Here is a 16,687-nt window from a genome sequence, read left to right on the forward strand (position 1 = left end):
ATATACACGCTATATAGCCTGTATTCTTTTTCAAAAAAATTTAAATAAAAGCTCCTTCGTTGGGCTACCTCTGACCGTCTGAAATTTACTCGGTGTCTGGTGGGAGTTGCAGCGCATCACTATTGCACAGCTAGGCCTGTTTGCAGTCTTTCATATAAATTTTTTCTGGCTGCAGTTTGCGTTACAATAGGTCTCTCAGCATCAAACTGTACACCAATAATTTCACAATTATTTACACCGGTCTGTGTCTGCAGTGAACTTAACGCACAGCGTACGGCCACAGCCACTGATAGAGGGAAAGTCATATACACACTATATAGCCTGTATTCTTTTTCAAAAAGAAAAAAAAAAATCCTTTGTTGGGCTACCTCTGACCGTCTGAAATTTACTGGGTGTCTGGGCATCACTATTGCACAGCTAGGCCTGTTTGCAGCCTTCCGTATTCTTTGCTTCTGCCTGGAGTTAGCGTTACAATGCCACTGTCAGCGTGAAAGTGTATGCAAATAATACCATAATTATTTACACCGCTCTGTGTCTGCTCTATTTGTAATCCACCATGCTGACGGGTAGGGGTAGGGCTCGAGGACGTGGACGCGGGCGAGGACGAGGAGGTCCAAGTGAGGGTGTGGGCACAGGCCGAGTTCCTGGTCCAGTTGAATCGCAGCCGGCTGCTGCGGTATTAGGAGAGAGGCAAGTTTCTGGGGTCCCCAGCTTCATATCACAATTTATGGGTCCACGTGGTAGACCTTTATTACAAACAGAGCAGTGTGAGCAGGTCCTGTCGTGGATGGCAGAAAATGCATCCAGCAATGTATCGACCACCCAGTCTTCTACGCCATCCACTGCTGCAACTCTGAATCCTCTCGCTGCTGCTCCTCCTTCCTCCCAGCCTCCTCACTCCATGAAAATGACATATTTTGATGAGCAGGCAGACTCCCAGGAACTGTTCTCGGGTCCCTGCCTTGATTGGGAAAAAATGGTTCCTCTCTCACCTGGGGAGTTTGTCGTGACCGATGCCCAACCTTTGGAAAGTTCCCGGGGTCCGGGTGATGAGGCTGGGGACTTCCAGCAACTGTCTCAAGAGCTTTCAGTGGGTGAGGAGGACGATGATGATGAGACAGAGTTGTCTATCAGTGAGGTAGTAGTAAGGGCAGTAAGTCCGAGAGAGGAGAGCACAGAGGATTTGGAGGAAGAGCCGCTGGACGATAAAGTGACTGACCCCACCTGGTGTGATAAGCCAACTGAGGACAGGTATTTAGAGGGTGAGGCAAGTGCAGCAGCAGGACAGGTTGGAAGAGGCAGTGGGGTGGCCAGGGGTAGAGGCAGGGCCAGAGCGAAGAATCCACCAACTGTTTCCCAAAGCACCCCCTCGCGCCAAGCCACCGTGCAGAGGCCTAGGTGTTCAAAGATGTGGATATTTTTCAGTGAGAGCGCGGACGACCGACGAACAATGGTGTGCAACCTGTGTCACGCCAAGATGAGCCGGGGAGCCACCACTACCAGCCTCACCACCACCAGCATGCGCAGGCATATGATGGCCAAGCACCCCACAAGGTGGGAGGAAGGCCGTATACCGCATCCAGGTCGCACCACTGCCTCTTCCCCTGTGCCCCAACCTGCCACTCAGATCCAACCCCCCTCTCAGGACACAGGCACGAGCGTCTCTCGGCCTTTACCCACACCCTCACCTCCGCTGTCCTCGACCCCATCCAGCAATGTCTCTCAGCGCAGCGTCCAGCTGTTGCTAGCACAAGCGTTGGAGCGAAAGCACAAATACGCCACCACGCACCCGCATGCTCAAGCATTAAAGCTGCACATTGCCAAATTGATCAGCCTGGAGATGCTGCCGTACAGGCTTGTGGAAACGAAAGCTTTCAAAAACATGATAGCGGTAGTGGTCCCACCCTACTCGGTCCCCAGTCACCACTATTTTTCCCGGTTTGCCGTCCCAGCCCTACACCAGCATGTCTCCCGCGATATCAATCGTGCCCTCACCAACGCGGTTACTGGGAAGGTCCACTTAACCACGGACACGTGGACAAGTACAGGCGGGCAGGGCCACTATATCTCCCTGACGGCACATTGGGTGAATTTGGTGGAGGCTGGGACCGAGTCAGAGCCTGGGACCGCACAAGTCCTACCCACACCCAGAATAGCAGGTCCTTCCTCGGTTCTGATATCTGCGGTGGTCTATGACACCTCCTGTAACCCTCCTCCTCCTCCTACGCAACCTCTACCTCTCAATTAAGAAATGTGAGCAGCACGTCGCCAGCAGTCTGTGTGGGGCGGTGCGGCAGCACAGCGGTGGGCAAGCCTCAGCAGGCCGTGCTGAAACTACTCAGCCTAGGTGACAAGAGGCACATGGCCCCCAAACTGTTGCAGGGTCTGACAGAGCAGATAGACCTCTGGCTTTCACCGCTGAGCCTCCAACCGGGCATGGTCGTGTGTGACAACGGACGTAACCTGGTTGCGGCTCTGCAGCTCGGCAACCTCACACACGTGCCATGCCTGGCCCATGTCTTCAATCTGGTGGTTCAGCGGTTTCTGAAAAACTACCCGCACTTATCTGACCTGCTCGGCAAGGTGCGCCGCGTCTGCGCACATTTTCGCAAGTCCACCACGGACGCTGCCACCTAAGGACCCTGCAACATCGGTTTAATCTGCCAGAGCACCGACTGATGTGCGACATGCCCACACGGTGGAATTCTACTCTGCACATGTTGGCCAGGCTGTATGGGCAGTGTAGAGCAATAGTGGAATACCAACTCCAACATGGGCGGCGTAGTGGTAGTCAACCCCCCCAATTCTTTATTGAGGAGTGGCCTGGATGCCAGGTCCCCGGAAACTTTGAAGAGTCTACCCAGATTGTGAGCGGCGACGCTGCAATCATTAGTGTTACCATCCCGCTGCTATGCCTGCTGAGAAGTTCGCTGCAAAGCATAAAGGCATGACAGTATGTCACTTGATAGCCAGACCACCCTCATGTCTATATCTCAGCGCGTTTTGGAGGAGGAGGGGGAAAAGCAGGAGAAGGAGGAGGGGGAAGAGACAGCTGGGCACTCTGCAGAGGGTACCCATGCTGCTTGCCTCTCATCTGTTCAGCGTGTATGGGCTGTGGAGGAGGAGCAGGAGGAGGATCCTAAAAGTCATCTTGCTAGCGAGGACAGCCATGTCTTGCGTACTGGCACCCTGGCACACATGGATAACTTCATGTTAGGCTGCCTTTCTCATGACCCTCACATTAGACACATTCTGGCCATCACGGATTACTGGGTGTACACCCTTCTCGACCTACGTTACAAGGAGAACCTTTCCACACTCATTCCAGAAGAGGAAAGTGGTATGAGAGTGATGCAATACCACAGGGCCCTGGTGGACAAAGTGATGCTAAACTTCCCATTTGACAGCGCTAGTGGCAGAAGCCGCAGTTCCGAGGGCCAAGTAGCTGGGGAGGCGCGGAGATCAGGCAGAATGTTCAGCACAGGCAGGGGCCTTTGCCAGCTTTATGGCTCCCCAGCAAGACGGCATTACCAATCCCCAGTCAAGGCTGAGTTGGAGGGAGCACTGTAAAAAGATGGTGAGGGAGTACATAGCCGATCGTACCACCGTCCTCCGTGATGCCTCTGCTCCATACAACTATTGGGTGTCAAAGCTGGACACGTGGCACGAACTTGCGCTGTATGCCCTAGAGGTGCTGGCTTGCCCTGCCGCTAGCATTTTGTCAGAGAGGCTGTTTAGTGCCGCTGGGGGAATCATCATGGACAAGCGTACCTGCCTGTCAACTGCCAGTGCCGACATGCTTACACTCGTAAAGATGAACAGAGCCTGGATTTCCCCAGACTTCTCTTCTCCACTGGTGGAGAGCAGCGGAACCTAAAGATTCTTTTTCGCTGCAACCGCAGATAAAAGCACTCTTCTCAATCACCGGAAAAGCGGGGCATTTAGCTTTGTCAATCTGTCTCTGATATTAGTCCTCCTCCTGCTACTCCTCCTCCAGAAACAACATGTCATCACGCTGAACTGCCAATTTTTCTGCAGCCCAAAAGGCTCATCTAGCAATGTTTTTACAATTTTTAAAAGTTTCAAAAGTATTGATATTTTAATATGAACCAATTTTTTCAACAGGGTGGCCTCCAGGCTCTGTTACAAATTAAACAACAGCAAGTTGTATCTTTAAAAATATTTATGGGTAAACTTGTACTCTTGGTACACTAATTTTTCGGGCCCAGGCCAACACTCTTATCCAACTAATTTTTACGGCCTTCGCCTACACTCATGGTACCCCAATGTTTCAGAGGTTGGCCTATACTATCACTACAAAAATTTTACCGGAGTCTGCCTGCCTATACTTCTGCTACAAAATTGTTACTAGGGTCTGCCTATATTTCTGCCACATAAATGTTACAGGGGTCTGCCTTTACTGCTGCTTCAAAAATGTTACAGGGGTCTGCCTCTACTTCTGCCACGTAAATGTTACAGGGGTCTGCCTCTACTTCTGCCACGTAAATGTTACAGGGACTGCCTACACTTCTGCTACAAGAATGTTACTGGGGTCTGCCTATACTGCTGCCACGTAAATGTTACAGGGGTCTGCCTATACTGCTGCTACAGAACTGATACTGGGGTCTGCCTATACTGCTGCTACATAAATGTTACTGGGGTCTGCCTCTACTTTTGCCACATAAATGTTACAGGGTCTGCCTCTACTGCTGCTACAAAAATGTTACTGGGGTCTGCCTATACTTCTGCCACGTAAATGTTACAGGGGTCTGCCTATATTGCTGCTATAAGAATGTTTCTGGGGTCTGCCTATACGGCTGCTACAAGAATGTTACTGGGGTCTGCCTATACTTCTGCCACGTAAATGTTACAGGGGTCTGCGTATACTGCTGCTACAAGAATGTTACTGGGGTCTGCCTATACTGCTGCCATGTAAATGTTACAGGGGTCTGCCTATACTTCTGCTACAAGAATGTTACTGGGCTCTGCCTATACTACTGCCACTTAAATGTTACAGGGGTCTGCCTATACTTTTGCCACGTAAATGTTACAGGGGTCTGCCTATACATCTGCCACGTAAATGTTACAGGGGTCTGCCTATACTGCTGCCACGTAAATGTTACAGGGGTCTGCCTATACTGCTGCTACATAAATGTTACAGGGGTCTGCCAATACTTCTGCCACATAAATGTTACAGGGGTCTGCCTATACTACTGCTACAGAAATGTTACAGGGGTCTGCCTATACTGCTGCCACTTCATTGTTACAAGAGTCTGCCTATACTTCTGCTACCAAAATGTTACAGGGGTCTGCCTATACTTCTACTAATGAAATGGTACTGGGGTCTACCTTTACTCCTGCTACCGAAATGTTACAGGGGTCTGCTTATACTCCTGCTACCAAAATGTTACAGGGGTCTGCCTATACTTCTACTAAAGAATTGGTACTGGGGTCTGCCTTTACTCCTGCTACCGAAATGTTACAGGGGTCTGCCTATACTCCTGCTAACAAAATGTTACAGGGGTCTGCCTATACTTCTACTAAAGAATTGGTACTGGGGTCTGCCTTTACTCCTGCTACCGAAATGTTACAGGGGTCTGCCTATACTCCTGCTAACAAAATGTTACAGGGGTCTGGCTATACTTCTACTAAAGAAATGGTACTGGGGTCTGCCTACACTACTGCAACCAAAATGTTACTGTAGTCTGCTTATACCTTTTCTACTGGAATGTTACAGGGGTCTGTTTATACTATGGGTGCACACAGACTGCCTATCGTGGTGTTTTACCTATCCGGATCAAAAACACTCAGTGACTAGGGCATGAATTGTGGGCCGAGGCCAATATGTATTTTCTCTTGTGTTACCACAGTTATCTGTGAAACGTGTTTGGGCCACTGAAGAGGAGCGTTACTGCCTTAATTACACCTTCACAACTGTACTAGCATCGTAGTCCGCTCTATGCCCACGTTTGCTGAGGGTGTGTGCAGTGGCCTATGTCCTCGGCGGAGTGAAATGTTTATTACTTTCTTTTGGTTCCTTTTGCTCGCCTATGCTGTGGGTGCACAAATACTACCCATTGCGGTGTTTTACCTGTCTGGCACAAAGTCACTGACAGACTTGGGTAGGGTGCAGAGTGCAGATGGCTTTCCCCTTGCGGTGTCGATTGAGCTATCCGACACCAACACAGAATGGATAGTGTGAGGGGACCCGGATTGCCCATAGCTATGTAACTCGCAGCACCTTGGGTACCACAGTATGTTTGCTGGAACCAAGCCGTTCCAAGCGCCTGCTCACATACTTCCCACACAGGCTACAGTGAGTTCTGGTCATGGTTTCTTGGCCTTGTAAGGCCACCTCCTCCTCCTGCTTGGGGTCAGGGGATCAGCACTGGGCATCATGTATTTGCTCTCGTATTACCACAGTTATCTGATACACTGCTTTGGGCCAAAAAAGAGCGTTACTGCATTAATGAGACGTTCAATGCTGTGCTAGCATCGAAGTCCGCTTCATGCCCGCGATTGCTGAGGGTGTGGGCTGAGGCCTATGTCCCGGAGGAACTGCAACTGCGGCAGGTTGGGCCTGTGGAACTTTTTCCTGGCTAATCCAGTCATTGGAGCAGTAAAAAAAAAATTTAACTGATTCACTGAGCCCGTCGCAGATGAACTAGCATCGAAGTCCGCTTCATGCCTACGATTTCTGAAGCTGTGGGCCGAGGCCTATGTCCCGGGGGAACTGCAACTGCGCCAGGTTGGGCCTGTGGAACTTTTTGCAGGCTAATCCAGTCTTTGAAGCGCTGAAAGAAAACGTAACTGATTTAATGAGCCCGTCGTAGATGAAATAGCATGGAAGTGTGCTTCATGCCCGCGTTTGCTGAGGATGTGGGCTGAGGCCTATGTCCCGGGGGAACTGCAACTACACCAGGTTGGGCCTGTGGAACATTTTCTTGGTAATCCAGTCATTGGAGCGGTGAAAGAAAACGTAACCAATTTACTGAGCCCGTCGCAGATGAACTAGCATCGAAGACCACTTCATGCCTATGATTGCTGAAGCTGTTGGCCGAGGCCTATGTCCCGGGGCAACTGCAACTGCGTCAGGTTGAGCCTGTGAAACTTTTTCCTGACTAATCCATTGGAGCGGTGAAAGAAAACGTAACTGATTTAATGAGCCCGTCGCAGATGAACTAGCATCGACGTCCGCTTCATGCCCGCGTCTGCTGAGGGTGTGGGCTGAGGCCTATGTCCCGGGGAAACTGCAACTGCGCCAGGTTGGGCCTGTGGAACTTTTTCCTGGCCAATCCAGTCTTTGGAGCAGTGAAAGAAAACGTAACTGATTTAATGAGACCTTCACGGGTGTACTAGCATCGAAGTCCGCTTCATGCCTTCGATTGCTGAAGCTGTGGGCCGAGGCCTATGTCCTCGGCGCAGTGTAAGTCTGCCATGTTTGGCCACTCTGATTTCTTTTTTGTTCATGTCTTGGGTAGCCTAGGACCCACCTATGCTGTGGGTGCACACAGATTTCCCATCGCGGTGTTTGACCTGTCTGGCACAAAGACACTGACTGACGTGGGTAGGGGGCAGAGTGCAGATGGCTTTCCCCTTGCGGTGTCAATTGAGCTATCCAACACCTAGACAGAATGAATACTGTGTGGGCACATGGATTCCCCATAGCTATGTAACTCATGCCCACGTTTGCAGCTCCTGACGGAGGTTGGCACTTTATTGGAATGAAGATTGAACGTCAATTTCTCATTGATTCTCAACTGCATTGTGGGCTGTCGCCCCCCCTTTTAAAGAGGGTCGCTACCTGGCCCTGCCAACCCTACACAGTGTGTGCCTCCGATTCCGCCTCATGGCAGACGCACTTATAAATAGACATGAGGGTGGTGTGGCTATGAAGCGAGCGTGTGGCATGAGGGCAGCTGAAGGCTGCGCAGGGACACTTGTGTGCGCTGTGGACGCTGGGTCATGCGGGGGGTTGGGCAGCATGTAACCCTGGAGAAGAGGCAGTGGTGTGACCCGCAGGCAGTGATTGTGCTTGGTTGGAGGTAGTGTGGTGCTTAGCTAAGGTGTGCCTTGCTAATGAGGGTTTGTCTGAAGTAAAAATTGATGGGGGGGGGGGGGGGGGGGCACACTCTTGCCGCTATTGTGGCTTAATAGTGAGACCTGGGAGCCTGAGATGCAGCCCTGCATGCGGCCCCTGCCCTGCCCTATCCGTTTCTGTGGCGTTTTCATGACTTTCGTATGTTTTCCAGATTTTCACAAGTGAAAACCTAAGTGGAGCATCGGTCATATACAAAAATGCTCGAGTCGCCCATTGACTTTAATGGGGTTCGTTACTCGAAACGAGCTCTCAAGCATCGTGGAAAGTTCTACTCGAGCAAGGAGCACCCGAGCATTTTGGTGCTCGCTCATCTCTATTAGGAGCACATTAGAAGTTTGTAAACACTGTAAATGTTTGTAATTACATTATCTGTTTCAAATGCTTCATGTAATTCCTTCTACACTGCGTGCAGTCTCTATATACAGTGTTATATTCTGTACCTGTTACAGTTGTAGATTGCAAATATATAAATCCATTTTTATTTCACTGCCATAATGTCTCATAATGCATAATTTTCATTCTCCCATGCTTTCATATCCTGGTAGAAGCTTAGAAGTCACATGATTGTGTGATTAAATTGAGCTAAGTTGCAATAGCAGACAAAGCCTATGGACTAAAAAGACGCTGTATCTAAAAAAAGTTTATTAAGTACAGTTTCCTGAACAAAGATTTGGAGCTGCATACAAAGCCAGGAATTCATCTGAAAAGTATATATGAAAGAATCCATGGTAGCAGCTCTCATCCTGTTTGTGGAACTATTCTCAGCATGATCTATTGTGCAATTGACCCTTCACTCTGCACTCTTAACACGCCCCGCCTGTTCTCACAGATTCCAAGTTGGATTACTGCCCTGTAGCTGCTCATTTATAAGTACAAAGGGACATAGTACAGTCAGAGCTGTAATCACAGGACACAGAATGGCTCTGAATATTGCTGCAACGCTTCTCCTGGCTACTGGAGTCACTCTCCTAATTTATCTCATGAAATGGTGGGGAAGTGTTAAACAGAAGAATCTACCCCCAGGACCTACACCTCTACCTGGATTGGGGAATGTCTTTAAGATCAACCCCTCAGAACTGCCACAGTCTTTAGTTAAGGTATGTACACTTACTTGTAGTTTTAGTCTTATTAGGATGCTGTATGTCATATAAAGAGATTTAGAAAGTGTTCCCCCTAGCTGTCCAGTATCAATCAGCTGCCGTTCAGGACATTAGAAAGTTGAGTTGACATCCTTTCTCCCTTGCACCTACTGTGATAATAGATAGATAGATATGAGATAGCTATGTATATATTATGATGTAGAAACGTTAGGCTGTCAGACATTTTGTGTGTGTCAAGCCATGGGCTGGTACAATTGTAACTTGTCTTCACCGGAAGTATGAGTGGAGGCAAGTGTTATTCAGTTTGACAGGCAGGTGATGCCCACAGGCTGTGATTGGCTGCTGAAGGCTACTCACACTCACTACGGCCGAGCATTTTCCCTAACTGCGACTCCACTGTTCCTAGTGGTAGGTGAGAGGCCAAAGCTGGCTTTTGTTCTTTTCAGGCTGACCTCACAGACTGCGACCCCGCTGCTGACACTGCTAGTTCACAGCCCGTAGCTGTAACTCTTTTTACGGACGACCATCTTCCCTGACTTGGACCCCGCTGCCATCGCTGTGCCGCTCCTCTGCCGGCAAGCAGTCACCACGGCACTGCAAGACTTGCTTATATGCCGCACTGGACAGTCTTTGCACTAGGCCTCATGGCTGTGGCTCTAAGAGTTGTGCAGTGGCGTTGGTTTTGGGCCCCTCTTCCCCCACGGACATTCCCCACCGCTATACTTACACCATTTCCTGGTACATGCTGCCCTGCGCTCAGCTCTCCCTGCTCCACTGACACACTGCCGTCCGGAAGCCTGTCTGCGGTGTGTGTGTGTGCTCCCACTACTGCTTCCTCTGCATGGATGCATTTACAGCATCCCAGTCTCCGGTGGGCTCCAATCGCTGCCGGTTGTCGCCGGGCACAATGGTCTCATGGCTCCCCTGTTACTCCGGTGCCTTTACTCCGGTCCTTCTAGCTCTGCAATGCAGTCAATCACCAACAAGGGGCCCGGCATGGGCGTTACCCGTCAACACCCTCGCTTCCAGCGTCAACAAGGTACAAAAGTACCCCATGGGCCTACCTCAGCTTCAATTTTATGTTTGGCAGTAAGGCTATACTGTGTGTACCCTCTGACAACCCCCCCTTTTTGTCTATTCTATCTTTTATTTGGCAAGCAACTGTGCAGATGGCAACTAGGAGGCAGATGGGCGCTAAGCTAAAGGCGCAAGTGACTGAGGTACTGGGAGAAGATGATGTCCAGCACCAAGCCATCGTGAACCCCAAGCCAGAGTTGGATGACCCCAGAGGAGAGCAGACTATGGGTCGATATCGAGGAGATCCAGGAAATGCAGGTCTGCAGGTGGACTCTGACTGGGACTTGACTATGCAGAGGACCCTGTGGCATTTGGACACCAAGGACCCAGCTCTACGCCTATAGCTCATCATCAAGATGAGCAGGACCACAGCTGCGGTAAGAAAGGCTGCACAAGAAGCTGCAGCTACAGCTGCAGAAAGTCACACCGGGCATAAGCACCAGCTGCAGATGGCAGAGCTCAAGGCGTGGATTTCAAGAACACAGACAACTGAGTTCAGTGGCACGAGGACTGTGCAACCCCAGTAAGAATACTGCCCTGTCCCAGAGACAGTAGGGTACCTGGACATTTTCCCAAGGGGGTTTGGAAAGGTCTGCCACCAGTACCAGCTGTCCATCGAGCAATGGGACAGGTACTTGACCCTGGGGTGTACAGGTAAGGCCCTGAATGTGTCTGCAGAAATCTCTAGAGAACAGTATGGTGACTACGCAGTCATCAAAGCAGCCCCGATCCAGCAATGGATCCAGGGGCAACCCATTACACAGTCTGCTGCCCTGGAAGATACAGTGCTGCAGGAGCAGTTGCTGGAGACTGGTACAGTAAACATCCACCAGTTCGTCCTTGACTGTGACCCCCAAAGTTGCAGACAGCTATGTCGGCAACCAGAGGCCTGACCTGCGGAAATCTGGAACCAGCTGCAGAGAGGGTAAGCAGAACAGTGACTCTAACAGACCCTCCCCCCTTGTCTGTAGCTCTTCAGGGGATCTGCCCCCCCCTTCCTCCAGGCCTCCTATGGAAACCCCGCAGATGTTTAGTCTGCAACAAAGTGAGCCATGTCAGCACCATTTGCCCTGACATGAAGAAGATAGCCTCTTTCTTCAAGCCCCCTACGTCTGCCACAGGTATTCTCCTGATGAGTGGGGGTGGTGGGGAGGACACTGGCAACCTGCAAACTATCACTGTGGGAAAGACTGTGATTGTGGAGATGCATGATACTGATGCAGAAATGACCATCACCCGCCTTGAACTGGTGTCCCCTATGGACATAATTTCTAGAAGGGTTGCGTCTGTGATGAAAATTGGGGACACCCACCCTACCCTGCTAATGACCCAGGTGTGTCCCGATTGGGGCGTGGGGAGGGATTTGCGGGAGGTGGAAGTATACAATAATCTGCCTGCAAATGTTTTGCCAAGATCTGATGAAATGCACCAGGATGAATTCATTGGTTCTGTGAATAAAAATGTTGATGTAATCTGTGATCCTGCAGATGTCGGTGATGCTCTGGAAGGGTGTAGCAATGACAGTGATGACGCGATGTGCTTCCCTCTTGAGCTCACTGAACTGAGGCAGCATAATGATGCTGAGGTGTCCTGTGAAACTGCGGAGCTCAGTGATGTCACAGAGGATTCCCCCATATCTCTGATAATAAGTACAGACAATGGTCAAAGATATAACAGCAATGTGAGTTGTACTCGGTTGGAGCCTGCATGCAGCATCGCGTGGTGTGATGTGACAGGTGAAAGCCAACTGGTAAACAACCCTGAACCAGAAGTATGCCCGGCTGGATTGAGAGAGGTGGTATTCCCCCAGAATCCAGCTGGCACCTGCTTAGAGTCGGCTCCAGAGGGGCCCCGTGGGTCCTGGCCTTAACATCCCTCCTGGCTGCCCCCAGCCAGGAGTTCTAGGCTACTGAGCATTCGGATGCCAGCCTGGGGGGTGTTAAGTGACCTTGCGAGGGAACCCTCTTCTGCGTCCAATGAGGGAGAGATCCCAATGTATCTGCTAGCCACTGTCCAAGTGGACGAGTCCATTGGGGATGCAGATTTCAACATGCAGCATGCTGGGGATGAGTAGTCCCAGCTGCAGGAGGGCCTGCTCCCTTCATATCTGCCTTCACTTGGAAACCAGGGAGGGCCCAGTTGACAATTCACCAGGTGAACACTGGTAGCCACCCCATGGTTAGGCAGTCAGCCTATGGCATTTTCCCAGAGGTGTGGGTGGATATGAAGTGGGGGAGCAAGGAGATGTTGCATCTGGGCATCTTCCAGAAGCCCCAAAGTGCATGGACCTCCTCTTGTAGTCCTTGGCAATTTGTCATGTACCGGACACAGAGAGGGGACAATAGCTATCGGTCCCGTCTCTGTCCTTAATCATTTTAGCAGTATTGTAAGCTTGAAGTCATTAGAATACAGGCTGATTTGTATTCAGCTTTCCCTGGCTCCTGCACGCATGCAAAGCGAAAGCTCAAATCATCAACCTCAACCGTTATAACACACTCCAGTGCTCTACAATATGCATAGGAACAAAATGCTGCCACCGCCAGTTTGTCTACTGTAAACTGGAACCCGATTTATGAATTATGAATACAATCTTTGTATATGGTTCGTTGTTAAATCGTACAAGGCTTGAACTGATAAATTTTGGATTTATTCTAGATAAGGCCTGGCAGTGCAATATATATAAAATGTACAAAGATATACAAGAAAAGAGGTTGTTGCATGGGAGAATAACGAAAACACAGGTAATACACACTCAGCAGATTTAAAACAAACAGGAGAAATTAAAAGAAAGTTACCAGATTTGGATTTCGGGTCCAATATCTGCTTGTCGGGGTTCCAGAAACTGGGGGACCATCCATATGCCGCAGCACACACCTGTGGAGTGACTGTTTGGACCTGTGGAATCCTGCATTTTAAAGGGACCCTCAGTACACACCTTCTCCCGACCCCCTCTGAGGTCATACAGAGATGGGAGGGTTGGATTTTTAGGAACTCTGAAAATTCATAATTCCCTAATTTTAGTAATATCTCAGCGGGAGGGCCTCCGATCGTGAAGATATGCCTGCCATGAATATCTATGCATGAATATCAAGCATGAGGCAGAAATCATAACCAGGTATGGGGTTACATAGTTGGAGAGGGTTCCTGAGTGCTTTCTGCACCCTGAGTACCTTGTAGAGATGAGCAAGGTGGGGGCGGGGAGCGGGGGGAGAGTGAGAGAGATCTTGCATGTCTAGCAGCTTTGCCTTTGTCCTTTGCCCATGGTGCTTTCACCATCTTCCAGAACCAAGTTCCACTGGGAGACAACTTCTCCTTCCACACGGCTGTCAGATTCTTCGGCCCCCAGGTCTTCAGGGCTCTTTTGGTATTATGCCTGCTGTTCAGCTCTTAACCCTGTTGAAGCAGCTCATGCCACCTCACTCCACTGCAGACAGACTCCTGATGTCCCTAGTTTGCAAACCACATATACACATTAGAATATATAGGTTGGGGATATTGTTTACTTTGATTATGCACATAACTTTAGTACAGTGTACACACAGTCTGCAAATTTTATCATACACATATGAGGTGGATTTAAGTTATGCAATAAAAGTTAAGTCTTATGGGGGTTACATCAGGCTGATGTACCTTTTGGGCTGCGTTGATAGTGCTGATGATTGTTTAGCCTGACTCACATTAGGGGCAGTGTTGGAATATAGGACGAAAATAGGACATGGTGTGATTTTTGCAAACAATGGAGTCTATTTTTGTGCAGGTTTTGTGCATCTCGCAATGCACAAAACTTGTGCGAGAATTTTGGCAGTATGAATACGGCCTTAAACCACCCCAATTGTTACATACTCAATTTATAATGTTTTCTCTGTTTCTGTAGCTGAGTAAGACATATGGACCTGTCTTTACCATCTACATAGGAAACTTCCCAATGATAATACTGACTGGGTACGATGCTGTGAAAGAAGCACTGTTGGACTGCAATGACGCATTAAGTGATAGGGGACAAATAGGAGCAGGAGAAATTTTTACTAAGCATCTTGGTAAGCTATTTAAGTAAGTTAATAAAATTACAATAAATTGATACTTTCCTGTGATTTCAATGGGAATTATTCAATAATGCTGTGTGCAGAACAAAAATTTCTGATAATTATGATAATTGAAAAGTGGCAAGACCATTATGTTAAGCAGTCTATATTCTTGTTAATGCTATGAAAGTTTTCATGGCTTATACAGTATGACACAAATATCAGTTTAGTGGGTGATGATCGAACAACCATTGAACAAACAATTGATCATTTCACAGATGTAGCTGTACAAACTTTGGTTCATATTGGGCATCACAGTTCTTCAAACTGGCAATACATATTTAAGTACAACCGGCAACAGGCAAAAAACATTTCTGGGAGTTTTCTTTCAAAAGAAAGATCATTCATGAAGAAGATCTTTAATTTTAAACAAAAGATATTTTATCTGACTATGGGACACAAATTTCGAATGAGGCCAACTTCTTTCTAGACAATGACCATCTGTCATCAGTTGGCTGAAACAATTATTCATTTTTAAATTTCATGTGACAAATGATTATTTTGCTTGAAATTGTCCATTTTAACCCCTTAACGACCAGCCCATAGTGTTTTTACGTCCTGCCCAAGTGGGCTTTATTCTCTGAGGACGTAAAAACATGCGTCCTACAGAGAATAAAGCCCCGTGGGCTATGGACGTGACAGCTCCATGCTGTCGGTGCCCGCAGGTAGCTGTCATCCCGGGCTGCGGGGACCCCCCCCCGGCATTGCGATCGGCGCTATCCAATGAATAGCGCCGATCGCAAAAAAATAAATAAACCTGTGAAAAAAGATAGATATTCAGCTGCCCTGATGGATCGGATCCATCAGGGCAGCTGAAAATACTCACCCACCTTCTCCACGCTGCCCGCTGGCGGCCTTCTGCGCATGCGTGCCAGACGATTACGTCACGCGCATGCGCAGAACCCGGGAGCCCCCGGCAAATTCAAAACCTCCTGGCTCCCGGCTCCTGAAGGTAGCCGGGAACCAGGAGGTGTTACGGGCGATCGCGAAAAAGTTTAAAAAGTAAAAAATAAGTGCTAGTTTCACCTCCCCTCATGGATCGGAAAATACCACCTAAGTCCTCCCCGATGTCCCGATAGTCCGGGACCCGAAGTCCCGATCTGCGCATGCACGCCCGATGATTGACATCGGGCGCGTGCACAGAGGGGCTCGAGCCCCAGGAAATTCAAAATCCCTCTGCTCCTGGCTGCCATGTGTAGCCAGGAGCAGAGAGATTATACCGGGGACATGATCACTGTCATCCAATAGATGACAGTGATCATGTAAAGTTTAAAACAAAAGTGTGAAAAAGTAAAAAAAAAAAAAGTTAAAGTTTTAAAAAGTTTAAAAAAAGTTTAAAAAGCATACATTTCATCTCCCCTCATGGATCATATCCGTGAGGGAGGATGAAAGTACGCACATAAGGCCCCCAGATTTATCCGCGGACCTTACCCCAGCTTCTGCGCACACGCCCGTCGCCAAAATGGCGGGCGCATGCGCAAAAGCTGTGGATTGCCAGGATAATTGAAAATCTCCCTGCTCCTGGCTACAAAACTGAGCCAAGAGCCTGGAGATTTCACAGGGGGCCGCGGTGAGCGGTTCCTGGTCATGTGTTCGCCGTTATACAATGGATAATGGCGATCACGTAAAAGTTTTTAAAAAAAAATTGAAGTTTCATCTCCCCTCACCGATGCGATCGGTGAGAGGAGATGAAACTTTTTACCGGAGGCCTCTGTATTTGTACCCCGACGCGATCCTCATCCGTGAACTTACCCGGATTCTGCACATGCGACCGCCGGCAAAACACCGGACACATGCGCAGGAGTCGGGGAGCCCAGGAAATGTAAAATCTCCTTGCTCCCAGCGACCAACGGTCGCCGAGAGCCTGGAGCAGTGACCGGTGGCCTCGTTGAGCGGTCCCTGGTCACGTGATAAAAAGGTAGTGATCTACCTTAGGTCGGTCTCACATGACCGGATAGGGTCCGGTAATACGCAGATCAATCGCATTGGATTACACAATTCCGCTCACATTAGTGGGTTGGAATTGTGTAATCCACTCGCAGAAAAGAGAACGCAGCAGGTTCTATTTTACCGCGGATATCCGCAACATAGAGCCCATTGTGTTCCATGGTTGCGGATATACCCGCAGCCCATACGCAACTACGTTGTATACGGGCTGCGGGTACCCGCGTCATCGCTAAGCGACGGTGCGGGAAATACAAACAAAAAAAAGGTACTGCGCATGACCGCCTGTGTGAGTACGCAGTTATGCGCAGTACATTACGCGTCCGTACGCAGGGTCACAGCTGGGCTCACAGCTGGGATCCGCTGCGGGCCTCCGCAAGCAG

The 16,687-nt window shown here is 49.2% G+C and overlaps 1 protein-coding gene across 3 annotated transcripts in view; it reads left to right on the forward strand.

Annotated features, from left to right (window-relative positions):
- The first annotated feature begins 8,926 nt into the window (after nucleotides 1–8,926).
- The window catches only part of LOC136580508 (cytochrome P450 2C8-like), a 56,641-nt gene continuing 48,880 nt past the window's right edge, over nucleotides 8,927–16,687 (forward strand). The window contains exons 1-3 of one of the 3 annotated variants that reach the window (XM_066581113.1): nucleotides 9,079–9,198; nucleotides 10,360–11,611; nucleotides 14,153–14,315. In XM_066581113.1, the coding sequence (XP_066437210.1) occupies nucleotides 11,150–11,611; nucleotides 14,153–14,315 (625 nt within the window). In that variant the 5' untranslated portion in view covers nucleotides 9,079–9,198; nucleotides 10,360–11,149. Of the gene's footprint in view, nucleotides 9,199–10,359; nucleotides 11,612–14,152; nucleotides 14,316–16,687 lie in introns of all 3 variants that reach the window. The other 2 variants (XM_066581114.1, XM_066581116.1) reach the window with 2 other exon arrangements.

This window comes from Eleutherodactylus coqui, chromosome 10, assembly GCF_035609145.1.
Source record: "Eleutherodactylus coqui strain aEleCoq1 chromosome 10, aEleCoq1.hap1, whole genome shotgun sequence".
Taxonomy (NCBI): domain Eukaryota; kingdom Metazoa; phylum Chordata; class Amphibia; order Anura; family Eleutherodactylidae; genus Eleutherodactylus; species Eleutherodactylus coqui.